The sequence below is a fragment of the Etheostoma cragini genome, chromosome 7 (genome assembly GCF_013103735.1).
Source record: "Etheostoma cragini isolate CJK2018 chromosome 7, CSU_Ecrag_1.0, whole genome shotgun sequence".
Taxonomy (NCBI): Eukaryota; Metazoa; Chordata; class Actinopteri; order Perciformes; family Percidae; genus Etheostoma; species Etheostoma cragini.
Window position 1 is genome coordinate 4,043,182 of NC_048413.1, and position 14,377 is coordinate 4,057,558.

At 43.2% G+C, this 14,377-nt stretch overlaps 2 protein-coding genes across 3 annotated transcripts in view; both read right to left on the reverse strand.

The window, feature by feature from the left end:
* Positions 1–4,632, reverse strand: part of trappc6b (trafficking protein particle complex 6b) — a 5,410-nt gene extending 778 nt beyond the window's left edge. The window contains exons 1-5 of the mRNA XM_034875757.1: positions 4,360–4,632; positions 4,200–4,267; positions 2,588–2,705; positions 2,263–2,346; positions 428–521 (exon numbers count right to left, since the gene is read on the reverse strand). Coding sequence (XP_034731648.1) covers positions 428–521; positions 2,263–2,346; positions 2,588–2,705; positions 4,200–4,267; positions 4,360–4,440 — 445 coding nt within the window. The 5' untranslated portion in view covers positions 4,441–4,632. The remainder of the gene's footprint in view (positions 1–427; positions 522–2,262; positions 2,347–2,587; positions 2,706–4,199; positions 4,268–4,359) is intronic.
* Positions 4,633–9,272: 4,640 nt separating this feature from the next.
* Positions 9,273–14,377, reverse strand: part of foxp3b (forkhead box P3b) — a 31,826-nt gene continuing 26,721 nt past the window's right edge. The window contains exons 11-13 of one of the 2 annotated variants that reach the window (XM_034877468.1): positions 14,038–14,139; positions 10,214–10,335; positions 9,273–9,677 (exon numbers count right to left, since the gene is read on the reverse strand). In XM_034877468.1, the coding sequence (XP_034733359.1) occupies positions 9,620–9,677; positions 10,214–10,335; positions 14,038–14,139 (282 nt within the window). In that variant the 3' untranslated portion in view covers positions 9,273–9,619. The remainder of the gene's footprint in view (positions 9,678–10,213; positions 10,336–14,037; positions 14,140–14,377) is intronic. The other variant, XM_034877469.1, reaches the window with a different exon arrangement.

Below are 14,377 nucleotides of genomic sequence, written 5' to 3' on the forward strand. Positions count from 1 at the left end.
CCCCCCCCCCCCACGGAGTATGTGATGTATGTTTAATGTGACATGGCCCCGATAATCATCATCGCCACACCCACCAGACTCCAAGTAAATAAACAGTACTTTTAGTGGACGGAAATGGAAGCTGCACAGTTGGCCATTATCGTTACATTACAGGTTATTTCCTTGTCATTACATGCCTAACACTGGACCAGTTTCAGAGACTGCTGTTCCCATCAGTCACTTAAACACAGAAACATGGAGACATAGGGTCCAGGTTGAAAAATACCAAAGATACTTTTTTTTTTCTTAACAACTCCCTGGCTCTGCAAAGAGAATTTCTTAAAAAATGAGTTTGTGTTGATTAAAAACACTAAATTTAGACACAAGTAGTTGAGTTAAGACTTCTCTTGTCTCTGATTGGATGATAGAGGAGTGATGCATGTCTTACATGCAGGCATGATGGACACCTCAGCAGTCACAATACTCTTCACCCCCAGGCTGGACAGCGCTCCTCTCACCAGACCACAGGAGAAGGACAGATACTGCAGAGACATCATACAGAAGGGACATTAGATAGACAGAGACATCAGACAGACACAGACAGCAGACAGACTGACGGTGACATCAAAGAGACACAGACATCTGACAGCCATCAGACAGGAAGAAACAGACAGCAAGAGACATCAGACAGCCAGATATCAGACAGAGACATCAGACAGGCAGAGACAGCAGACAGAAGCATCAGACAGATCTAAACATCCTTCAGGTTTCGGGGTTGTTGCTGGGCAATACAGATTTTCAGCTCCCGCCAAAGATTTTCTATTGGGTTCAGGTCTGGAGACTGGCTAGGCCACTCCAGGATCTTGAGATGCTTCTTGAAGGAGCCACTCGTTATTTGCCTTGGCTTTGTGTTTCGGATTGTTGTCATGCTGGAAGACCCAGCCACAACCCATCTTCAATGCTCTTACTGAGGGAAGGAGTGGGCCAAGATCTGGCAATACATGGCCCCGGTCATCCTCCCCTTGATACGGTGCAGTCGTCCTTTCCCCTTTGCAGAAAAACATACACATGAATGATGTTTCCACCACCATGCTTCACGGCTGGGATGGTGCTCTTGGGGTTTTACTGAAACTTCATCTTCTTCCAAACACGGCATTGGAGTATTTGTGTCTCATTAGACCAAATGACATTGTCCCATTCCTCATCTGGATCATCCAGATGGTCATGGGCAAAGTTCAGACGGGCCTGGACATGCGCTAGCTCGAGCAGGGGGACCTTGCGTGTGCTGCAGGATTTTAATCCCTGACGACATAGTGTGTTACTGATGGTTTTCTTCGAGACTGTGGTCCCAGCTCTCTTCAAGTCATTGACCAGGTCCTGTCGTGGAGTTCTGGGCTGACACTTCACCTTCCTCATGATCATTGATGCCCCATGAGGTGAGATCTTGCATGCAGCCCCAGACTGAGGGATATTGACCATCATCTTCCATTTTCTAACAGGTGCAGTTGATACAGGTAATGAGTGGAGTACTTACGGGGGGGGGGGGGGAATACCTAAAGAAAAACTAACAAGTCTGTGAGAGCTGGAATTCTTACTGGTTGGTAGGTGATCAAATACTTATGTCATGCGATAAAATGCAAATTAAATATTTAAATATCATGTGATTTTTCTGGATTTTTGTTTCATATTCCATCTTTCACAGCTGAAGTGTAGCTATGATAAAAATTACAGACCTCTACACGCTTTGTAAGTTGGAAAACCTGCAAAATCGGCAGTGTGTCTCCCCGCTGTATAAAAGCATCCAAAGAATACTATGTCATGGGACCTTTAACAAACAGCAGGCTGTTCGGTTAAAATCAGCCACTCAAGCTACTGCGTTCACTGGTGCTTGTTTTACAATCCTTAGCTGCATCTCATGTCCTTCATCTAAAAGCTCCCGGGTCCTCGGCCAAACCGTAAGTTGTTCTGTCAACGCGGAGCTATAGGCGTGGAAACAGGAAGCAGCTGAAGGAGTTGCCAACTCCGCCCAAACAACTGACCGACTCATTGCTCTAGAAAAACATTTGCTCATTCCTCTCTCCTCTGATGATTTCCTCTCGTCTCTCCCATGCCTCCTTGGTGCGAGGGATGTGAGACGCGAGGAAAGGGAAGGGGAATTTATGAGACATGAGAAGCACCTCTCATGTCTAAGGGGGAGTCTGCAGCTGGCTCAGAGAGAGGCGAGACATGCTACCAGAACCCAGTAACAGAGTTAAACAGTCTGATGAGATGAGGGCAGAGCACCTTTGGGGCGTGTTCCAGATACTGCTTCCCAGCTGACAGCTGACTCAGCAAGCGGAAACTGTTGTCCTGGAGAACATAGATGCCCTGAAAACAACATGACAACACATCAGCACAGAAGTCTAGGCAAAAATACTAACCATTTTTAAAGAAATAATGTTGTTTGCAACTTTTAGTCTCCCGCAACTTCTATGTAACAAAAATACAAAAAGTTTTTTTTTTTTTTTTTAACAAAAGCTCCCGCAACATTGAGCATTTTGAGCAGCAACAATCTCAAAAAACGTCCACAAAATCCTGGAGAGACCGACTGACGGACAGGAGCGGTTACCTGGTGATTGGTCCGAAGGTTGTCAATTTGCTTCTTGAACACACAGGTCCAGAAGTCTTTACAGATGAACTTCATGATGTCCAGCTCGTCTTTGAACCGTGCTGTGTCTTTTGTTAGTCTAGAGAAGAGAAAAAAGAAAAAGTTGCTCAACTGAACCCCAGAAGCTTGACGCGGTTTGTAAAAATGTGTCTTGAATGAGACCCAGGGCCCTATTTTAACGATCTAGGCGCACGGTGAAAAGCGCATGGTGCAGGTGAGTTTCGGGTGTGTCCAAATCCACTTTTGCGAGTTTGACAGCTTAAAAAGAAGCTCCGCGCCGGATGATGGCGGACTTGCTGAGCAGGAAGGAGAGAAGAAACTGATCTTGTGCTTGATCATATAATACGATTTCAAATTGTAATTTTTTTTAAATTTGTGTGCGGCTGCGTGTCACTGCGAGTGCGCCTAGGCACATTTTAATGAGACGCAGAAAAAATAATGAAATGCTGTGTTAATAGATGAGCCAGGTCTGCGCCGAATTGATCACCGGCGATCGGTGCCCGTTGCATGCTGGTTAGATTCGTGACCAACTTGATCCCGACTTGCTCTGATGTCATTCACACGTGGGCAACGGAAGACACAGGCGGCGGAGTTGCTTTTCACCGACTGCGAGAGCCAGGCGGAGCCAAAGAATGCTGGGAAACGCCGGCTTCTCAGCTGATTTAACACCTGTTTGGTTTACAACATGCGACGTTTTATATAAACTTTATTGTTTTTTAATCAGAGGGATTTGAATTGCTATTTGTCAGATTTAAAGACTTTTTTCTGTACAGAACACATGTTGTGTGGCTGATAGTGACGTTTAGAAGTCTGACTAAATCTGTTCAGATCACGGATCATCTACAGTCTTGTTAATTAAAATCAGCAACAGATTGCATGTAGAACATTATGAGAGTTACTCTGTCATAATTAAAACAACTAGAGACTGTGTACCAGCTGATATGTGGGTCTGATTATATTTTATTAAATCAGAATCGCACCACAGTGTTTTTGTCACTTCCTGTCCAGCCTGAAGGCGGCTGGAATCACTTCCTGTCCCAGCCTAAAGGCTGCTGTATCGGCTGTAAACTGTCCAACTTTAACGCAGCTTTTTGTCACCGCCCTTGTTGACTTTAGACCAGGTTTGTGTCGGTCAGTGGCGCGATCACTTCCCGCTGCCCCAAGATAACAATACGCTCAGAATGCACCTGAACACACCTCCCTGTAAGACCATGGGCGCACAGATGGGTGCATTTGCTGTTTAAACTACGCGGGCACTGGGACGGTCTTAAAATAGGTCATATCGTGCAGTCCTAGGTCTCATTCACTCACTTTTTAAAACAGCCGCTTGTTTTAGTTCATTTGGGGACTATATTTAACAGCGCATTTCTCCACGTTAAGTTTACTAGTGAGCGTTTGTGTCAGCAGGACGGTGTGTGTGGAGTCAGAATGAAGTACTCTGCGTGTGTGTTCATGGTGATGAAGGAACATGTCAGCTAGTTAACTGTGGCTCACTGAGGTGTGTTGACAACAATAGCGCTATGGCACAGAGGAATAACAAATGTAACACACACACACACACTTAGCTTTTTACCTCTCTATTAGCCCCTGGCCGACCCTGAATCCCATATTCTCCAGTTTGGCGATATGTCTCCCATTCTCCTGAATCAAAGACAGACGAGAGCTAACGTTACTAAATACTGTAACCAAGCACCATCTTTCCGAGTCGTGGCGACGCCGAGGAGAACTCTTACCGTCTCTCCGCTCTCAGCTGACTTGTAAATGTACTGTATCACTTCGTTATGTAAAAACTGGAATGCAGCTTCGTCGGCCATGTTGTTCCTCCCCAGACTGCGGTACGTTGTATCAGCTGGTTCCGCGGTCACTACACTGGGACCGACATCGTTCCGTTCCCCCTGACCGCGGAAACAGACACCTGTGGACAGAAATGAAACAGACCCTTTCTGCTCTTTTGCTGCACTGCTTCCTGCTTGGTCTTCTTCCTCTTCCTAGAATTAGGCAGACTAGACGCTGCAATGGCGCATTGCTGCCATCTCTTGTTCACTGGCAGTCTTCAACAATTCTTTATTTTTTTAATTTTATATTTTTAAGTGCTCATATTGTTCTCATTTCCAGATTCATAATTGTATTTAGAGGTTATATCTTTATAAGTTTTCAAGGTTTAATTTTCCAAAAACACCATATTATTGTTGTGCAGCTGCTCTTTTCTCCTCTTTTTGTGTTTAACTCTCTGTTTTAGCTACAGAGTGAGACATCATATTTCTATTTCATCTTTGTTGTGAATCGCACACGCGTAATAGGCTCGTTCGAGATGAGCCAGGTCTGCGCAGAATCGATCATCATGACCCAGGCAGACCTGGAGCATGCTGGGAAACGCCGGCCTCTCAGCTAATTTGACAGCTGATTGGTTCAGAATCAACTCAACATGATGACATTTTATATAAACTGTTTGATTGTTTTTGGGTTGGAGAGATTTTAACTGCCATTTGTCTTATTTAAAGGCTTATTCTGTACTCAACACATGTTGTGTGGCTGAGAGTGACGTTTAGAAATCAGAGACTAAATCCGTTCAGATCATGATCACATGCAGTGTGTTGTTTATTACCATCAGCAAAAGATCACATGTAGAGCATTTTGACAGCTACTCTGTCTTAATAAAAAAATTATTTATATATAAAAAAATGGACACTGTGTACAAGGGTACATGGGTCAGATCTTTGACTTCCTATTCAGCATAATCATGCCTGAAAATCTGTGGAGACCAGCTGGCCCCCATCTTCACTCAGATCTTCAACAGATCTCTGGAGCTATCTGAAGTTCCCTCCTGCTTCAAACGCTCCACAATCATCCCACTCCCCAAAAAACCCTCCATCTCTGGACTAAATGACTACAGGCCTGTCGCTCTGACATCTGTAGTCCTGAAGTCCTCACAGTCCCCTTGCTGGACGCCCTGCAGGGCTAAAAGGTCGGTGGATGATACAGTCAACTTGGGACTGCATTACATCCTGCAACACCTTGACTCTCCAGGGGCTTATGCAAGGATCCTGTTTGCGAACTTCAGCTCGGCTTCAAAACCATCATCCCGGACATCCTCAGCACCAAACTCTCCCAGCTCACTGTGCCAGCCTCCACCTGTCAGTGGATCACAAAACTTCCTGACTGACAGGAGTCAGGAGGTGAGGCTGGGGAACATCACATCCAGCACACGGACTATCCGCACTGGCGCCCCCCAGGGGTGTGTGCTCTCCCCACTGCTTTTCTCACTCTCCACAAATGACTGCACCTCAGGAGACCCATCTGTTAAACTCCTGAAGTTTGCTGACGACACAACGGTCATACTATTTACTCATCATTCCCATTCTCACTTATTTATTTTTTATTCATCATTGTCGTTCCGTATTCCAGAAGTGTTCATACTGTTCATATTGTAATATAACAATATAAGACTATTTATCCCAGAATCCTTTGCACTATGCTCCACATTAAATATTTTTTTTGAAACTCTTCATTGCACTCATGCCTCTATATTGTTTCTGTTTAGAGTATGTATATATTAGTGTGTACATTTTTGTTTTGGTTGTTTTTGTATTTGTAAGCACATTGTGAGCAACGATGCTTTGGAGTTCATCTCGAAAGAGCGTTCTGACTGCTAGCCAGTCATGAGCAGAGTATGAGGCTGTGCACTGCTAGGTGCTAGGCGAGCATTATAACATGCGTTACAAAGTGATGCACATTATAATGCTCGTTTTCCATCTGGTTGTTTCCAATCAGAGCCAGAAAATATAGTAAAATATGAGATTGTATTCTGCACAAACCGCCATCATAGTCTGCCTTTGAATTTCTGGAGAAACCAGACCAACGTGACACGTTTGACCAATCAGCTGCCGGTTTTCATTTTTGGGCGTTGAGACAGATTAGCGCCGCCCTGCTGTTATGGAGACCTATCCTGTTTCTCATAGTAACTCCTTCCTTTTTTCCCTTTCTCCCATATTTTCTTTACTGAACTGTATTAAGGATTAAACTACATTCTAGCAATCCACACTGTGGACCAATTCCTATTATTGTTCTCATTAACACCCTACTTTGCAATCTAATCTGCCTCCCCCCATCTTCAGAAGGGAGGAGTCCTACAACCCTTTTTACAACCCATTCCAAGTATACTGATAGCTAAAGCTACTTTACCTTCCCAGGATCCTTTGACCCATCAGTATAAATTTGCAGGGGGGCTCCCCATATGGCGCTGCCGACTTTTATCTTCCTCACCACTGCACCTGACATCTTTTTTTACCTTCAAAAAATGTCAACAATGGGATCTGGGATCAACCATGATGGTATAACTGGATGTTATTATCGAACATGCATTAATATTCACAATGCCAATTTCCTCAACCATAGATTTAAGATTTTCTGCAAAGATTGTTTTAGAACAGGCTTCTTGTTGGCAGCTGTTGTGGCTGTACTTCACCTTATACAGTAAAAACTAAAATGATGTCTTCTATTTCCAATGGCATCTCCCTTTTTTATATTAATAGTGCCGATATTGGAGGTGCCCCACCACACGCTCCAGGGGCTTTTTCTTCAACTATGTTACTTTAACTGATCACTGACCCATATACCATGCATCCATAATTAGTAGCTGATCATCATCATTGAATCTCTATAAGCCCCCCAGTCAAATCCAGCCACACAGACATTTATCATTTTCTCACACTTAGAATAAACCATCTCAATATGTTTTGTTCCATTTCAATCATTCTTCTAACCACATAACTAGAAAGTTAAACTTTTTCACATTTTCAAGAGCAGAGTACCAGATGGTGATGGAGAAGGTGAGGACGGACTAGATGATGGCAGTGTAGAAGTGCATCATCGTTGTCTTTGACACGTTGAACGTTGTCAGCTACTGCAGGAAGTTGCTGCGCTTTTTAAATGAGGGAGCTGTTTAGCTACCGTCATAGGTCCTCTCCTACCCAATGTTGTCAGACACAAGAATTATATTCTGAGCGTGTCAGTGGCAAAACAAGCACTTTTGTGAAGTTAAACACAAGCTGCACAATTGCCCTCTTAACTTACATGGTAGCTTGTTTTGTCGCAGCCGATTGCAGCGATCTCGTTTAATACTGGACCAGTGTCATAGATTGTTGTTTCCATCAGTCAGTTGGACACAAAAACATAGGCAAATATGGTCCAGGTTGAAAAAAAAACGGTAGCTACCATTTAAGATAAATCTAAGACACAAAAAAGTGGAGAAGCAGCCCAGTCAGACTGGAGAGCAGTGAAAAACACTGCTGGGCGTCCTGTGAGGCGCAGGACGGTGAGGACGACGACTGTGTGGGATTCCAGCAGGATGTCCTGAGCTGTGGTGTCATTTCGCCAAGTAACCCTATCTCTGTGTGCAGATCAGACGGCCACATTCTGCTTCATGATAATTATAATGCAGTTTAGGAGATGATGGAATTAAAAAAAAGGGATTGAAGCTGACTTTCCTTCAGTGGTGCCGGAAAATTGGAGTTTTCAGTTTTCAACGTCCTGGCAAAGCTAAAGTAAATGTATTTAGTAGTTTATGTAGTCTGTAGGTCTGCAGCATTATGTTATTACCCACCCAGCCATTGGGACTTGACCTATGAAATTGCCAGGTAAGGTAAATAGAATTCTTGAAAATTACTGGCGGAGCAAAGCGGTTTAATTCACTATCATGAAAACAGCACTATGACAGCAGTCTGCAGACAGTGGCTGAAGCGCCCAGATTCAATTCAATTCAATTTTATTTATTGTATCAAATTATAACAAAACTTATCTTGAGACACTTTACAGATGGAGCAGGTCTAGACCACACTCTATAAGTTAGACAGACCTAAGAATTTTAGTAATTCCCCCAAGAGCAAGAAATGATTGCGTGTGATAGCAGATTGCAGAGCGTAGCAAGGTGTTGCCGGGGGTGCCGAAGGACCACGGCGACCACTGCAACCAAGATCTTTTTGCCATCCTAATCCAAAGAAACATACTGGGCGTAAAGAAAACATAAAGACTTGGATGTTCTCCCAAGTTGACTTTGGCAGGAGTGGTAGCAGAGTTGCTGATAAAAGAAACTACCTATGTAAACCCAGCGCTAGCAGCTAACCCAGCAGCACACAGTCTATGGGAGGACAGACACCGCCGTGAGCTGAAGAAAACAGCAGGGAGGAAGTGAGATTCTGGGTGAAAGGTACGCTAGTGACAGCCATCCTGCCTGTGCTTTTATGATTAAGGGATTTAACAGCGTGGTTTAAGCATGTATGTATTAGACTGAAGGAGATCAAAGAGTTCGCGGAAGGTAGCAAAGTAGCAGAAGAGCAGGGGCAGAAGAGCTGACCCTGCTGCTCTGCGCTCTAATGTTGGGATTATGGTAGGTTTCATATGTCAGGGATGACTCCAGTGCATCATCCAACCATGGATTGAGACCGCACAAAAAAATCCTGGACACAGACATGATGAAAAATGGTCTTACTCCACACAATTAAATACACACTTTTTAGGTATAATTGTAGTTACTTGTAATTGCGGTGCATCTTTCTCTCAGATGTCCCATTCCCATGTTTTGAGTTTGGAGTCCAAAGTCAGAATTCCGACTTTAGAATTTCTTTAGCATGGCAACAATAAGCATGTCCCAGCCGTGTGCTTTACTTTTTTATTGTCCCATGGAAACAGTTTACCATTTTCTTCTGAGCTCCTCTATTTGCAGTGCTTATTCTAAATGCTGCACATGTTGTCAGATGTTTCTTTATTTGCTTGGCTTTGTATCTATTTACACATGGTTTCTTAATTTTCAGTGTGTTGAGCTCTCAGGTATGTAACATCTTGATATAACCAATGATACAGCCGTGTTTAACAAGTCATTTGGAAATAATACAAAATATAGATAGGCATTTCAATAGATTCTTCACTTTTTCATGTAGTTCTGTATCGCATGAAACATGGATATGCCTCCAGCTAAGGGCTGCTATCTGCTGGCAGTCAGGCCTCCTCTGGACAGTAATGGGAGTAGGACGTGAGCCACTTCACAGGACAGTCCCTGGAAACACACACACACACACACACACACACACATAGACAGACACACGCAAACACACACACACAGAGACACACACAACGACACGCAGACATATAACCACACACAAAACACACACATACACATACAGAAGGACCCACACACACACACACACACACACACACACACACACACACACACACACACACACACACACACACACACACACACACACAAAACAAACACACACACACACAGAGATAAAAAAAAAGAATGTGTCTATCAGTTATGGGCAGACATTTGATTCTGAATGAGAATTCGCAGACTCTGAAATGAAATTTAATTTCCAATGTCTTCTTTACCCTCACCTTTCCTTCCCTACGTCCTTATTTTCTCATCCATTTCCTCCGTTTCTGTTCTTCCCCTTCTCCTTCCCACCCCTTCCTTGTCTTTCCTACCTCATCCTGTTCTTTCATTAGAGAACTGTGGCTGAGGAGCAGCCCGTCAGCAGGTGACCATGCAGGATCCTACAGGTGTGTTAGTCCTGAGGAGATTTGTACCTGTGATACTTCTGTCCCTTCCTCCGCTGGTACTCGCTCTCGTCCACTGTCCACACCGCTCCTTTTCCTCCCTCCACTCGCACAAAACACTTGTGTAGGCTGAGGTTGTGCCGCACTGCATTCTGGTTGGAACAGGAACATTGTGTTAAATGTAAACGTAAAATGTAAAATGATGCAAAGAATTACTGAAACACATAACACATAAAGCACCGGGCAGAAAAACTATGGCTTTTAACTGTGTAGCAAAGTTAAGAGCCCATTGCTTCCTGGAAGGTTACCCAAAATGCTGTGTTCATGTCTTATAGGAGACTTAATTTTGTCTGAGAATCAGAGGACAGCCAATCACTTCCTGTCCTCTGGTCCTGTGATAAGGTCCAGGAATTTTGGACCGGGGACACATGATGTATGATATGTCAGATTGCAAGAACCCAGGTTCCATTCAGCCCAAGATGATTTGTTCTGGGAGATGGGTCAATCCTAAACAATATGGATAAGCAGAAGGAGCTGTCCAGGGTCCAGACTAGTTCACAGACTAGTTTACTATATTGTGTAACATTTGTAGTTATTATCTGTTGTGTTGCCCGTTCACAAACTTGTCAATTTTTATGAATATTGACCAACATCATCAATTTCAAGTATTCCTATTGGTTTGAAATTTTACACTTGCGCTTGCATAAACTGGGGTAGACTCTCCATATCCATGCGCCATCTAGAAATACGTTAGCTGGAAGTGCGCGCCCACGCCACTATCTGACATGCACTCTAACGACCATGACTGATGGACAGCCTTTTGTTCAATTTCACTTTTTGAAGCATGAAGGCTACCGTAGCTGCAATATGTGCTTTGAACTGCTTTGTGCAAGAGAGAGTTGACTGCGATATATGATCTTGATGCTACGTGGGACAAATTCTTTTACAATGCAGCTTTAAGAGTATGGAAGAATGAAGGAGTGCCGTCAATCCAGAAGTGGACTTGTGAGATGGATAGGGTGGTGGCGTTTGAAAGAATGTCATAAAAAAACGTAAATCACTCCACTACTTTTTTGTACTGCACAGCACCAACTAGTGCCTGACCGATAAAGGATTTTTAAGGATGATACCGATACAAACATTAGGTTGTTTAAAAATCCAATATTCTCAATATTATAATATAATATATATCGGCCGACATATCGGCCGATATATATAAAAATTGAATAAATCCAGAAACACAGATTTCCCTAACATTAGGTATTAGTAGTTATTTATGAGTTCTCATTAAAATAACATGATCATGATTTGTTTTATTTTCACAACAGAACAGAGGAACATCAAAATATATTAACCCTGGGGGCCCTGAGGCCATTTTTACAGTATATTTTCCGTCTGGATTTATTTTATAAAAAAGCTTGTAAAACATCAACCCTGTTGTCTACAGTCAAGAAATGAACATCATTTTTTTTAGGACAAACTGGGTTATTAGAATATTTGGGTTGCAGTGAGGTCACTTGCATGTTAAAAATGGTTGTAGGGCCTTAAAGACAAATAAATAAATAAAACGGAAAATGAATCTTCCAGATATGTATTGATATCACAGACAGATAAGTAATGAATAAGCGATTTTCCTTTCTAAAACACTTCCCATATGTCTTGGGAGTCACACTGTGAAGAAATAATCATTATAACTTATACAGTTGACAAAATACATGCATTGTTTTCGCATGTATGGTTCAAAAGTTATTAAACTATGAATCAGAGGTGCTTTTTTACTCGTGGGTGAGTGTCTCGGGCTCAGAGGGTTAAAGCCCTGATAAATAAAATGTATAAAATTACAAACTTAAGATATGAAACCTAATGTCCTTTGAACAAAAACCCATTAACAAAAAAATAATCAGTATTGCCAACAGGGACGTTGTAGAGCGCCCTCTGGTGGACAAACTATGCAACGCCAAACCTCATTACATGGTTGACCGTATATATATATTTTTTTGAAATATTCATTCATCCGAATCATGTATTTGTCAGTATAAATGAGTCTGATGAAATATGAAAATATATTAAAATATCTTATGTTCGACAAATGTGAACATGTGATACAGTGAGGAAAATAAGTACTTGAACACCCTGCTATTTTGCAAGTTCTCCCACTTAGAAATCCTGGAAGGGTCTGAAATTATCATCGTAGGTGGATGTCCACTGTGAGAGTCATAATCTAAAAAGAAAAATCCAGAAATCCCAATGTATGATTTTTTAACTATTTATTTGTATGATACAGCTGCAAATAAGTATTTGAACACCAGCTACAATTCTGACCCTCAAAGACCTGTTAGTCAGCCTTCAAAACGTCCACCTCCTCTTCATTTATTATCCTAAATTAGATGTACCTGTTTGAGGTCGTTAGCTGCATTAAGACACCTGTCCACCCCATGCAATGAGTAAGAATCCAACTACTAACATGGCCAAGACCAAAGAGCTGTCCAAAGACACTAGAGACACAATTGCACACCGACACAAGGACTGGAAAGGGCTACGGGGAAATGTCCAAGCAGCTTGGTGAAAAAAGGTCCACTGTTGGAGCAATCATTAGAAAATGGAAGAAGCTAAACATGACTGTCAATCTCCCTCAGACTGGGGCTCCATACAAGATCTCATCTCGTGGGGTCTGAAGGATCCTACGAAAGGTGAGAAATCAGCCCAGAACTACACGGAAAGAGCTGGTCAATGACCTTAAAAAGAGCTGGGACCACCGTTTCCAAGGTTACTGTTGGTAATACACTAAGACGTCATGGTATGAAATCCTGCATGGCACGGAAGGTTCCCCGGCTTAAACCAGCACATGTCAAGGCACGTCTTAAGTTTGCCAATGACCATTTGGATGATCCGGAGGAGTCATGGGAGAAAGTCATGTGGTCAGATGAGACCAAAATACAACTTTTTGGTCATAATTCCACTAACCGTGTTTGGAGGAAGAAGAATGATGAGTACCATCCCAAGAACATCATCCCTACTGTTAAGCATGGGGGTGGTAGCATCATGCATTGGGGGCATTTTCTGCACATGGGACAGGGCGACTGTACTAAATTTAAGGAGAGGATGACCAGGGCCATATATTGCGATTTTGGGGAACAACCCCCTTCCCTCAGTTAGAGCACCTAAGATGGGTCGAGGCTGGGTCTTCCAACATGACAATGACCCGAAGCACACAGCCAGGATAACCAAGGACTGGCTCTGTAAGAAGCATATCAAGGTTCTGGCGTGGCCTAGCCAGTCTCCAGACCTAAACCCAATAGAGAATCTTTGGAGGGAGCTCAAACTCTGTGTTTCTCAGCAACAGCCCAGAAACCTGACTGATCTAGAGAAGATCTGTGTGGAGGATGGGGCCAAACTCCCTTCTGCAGTGAGTGCAAACCTGGTGAAAAACTACAGGAAACGTTTGACCTCTGGAATTGCAAACAAAGGCTACTGTACCAAATTTTAACATTGATTTTCTCAGGTGTTCAAATACTTATTTGCAGCTGTGTCAGACAAATGAATATTTAAAAAATCATACATCATGATTTCAGGCTTTTTGTTTTTAGATGATGTCTCTCACAGTGTACATGCACCTACGATGACAACTTCAGACCCCTCCATGATTACTAAGTGGGAGAACTTGCAAAATAGCAGGGTGTTCAAATACTTATTTTCCTCACTGTACATTAGTTACCACGGGCAATGTGAACTTGAAGTATTCCAATGTGTCTGGGCTCTCCAAGAAAAACCAGTGCAGTTGCATTGTGAGCATGGACAATTCAGCGAGTGGCAGCTTTAACACTTTGAGCAGGCGTCAGAGTGAACGCTCATACCTTCCAGGTGGCAGTGTTGTGTCTGAAGTAGAAGAACATGGTTGTGAACCAGTTGTAAATCTCATTCAGAGAGCGCTGTTTGTCTGAAGACTCCAGGATCGCCTGCAAACAGTCGGACACAATGAGACGCACGGGGACATCCAGCAGCCGCTAGAAAAGTCTGCAGCACACACACACACACACACGCACACACAGGAACATCCAGCAGCCGCTAGAGCAGTCTGCAGCACACACACACACACACACACACACACACACACAAGCACAAACAGGAACATCCAGCGGCCGCTTGAGCAGTCTGCAGCACGCACGCACGCTTGCACGCACGCGCACTCACACA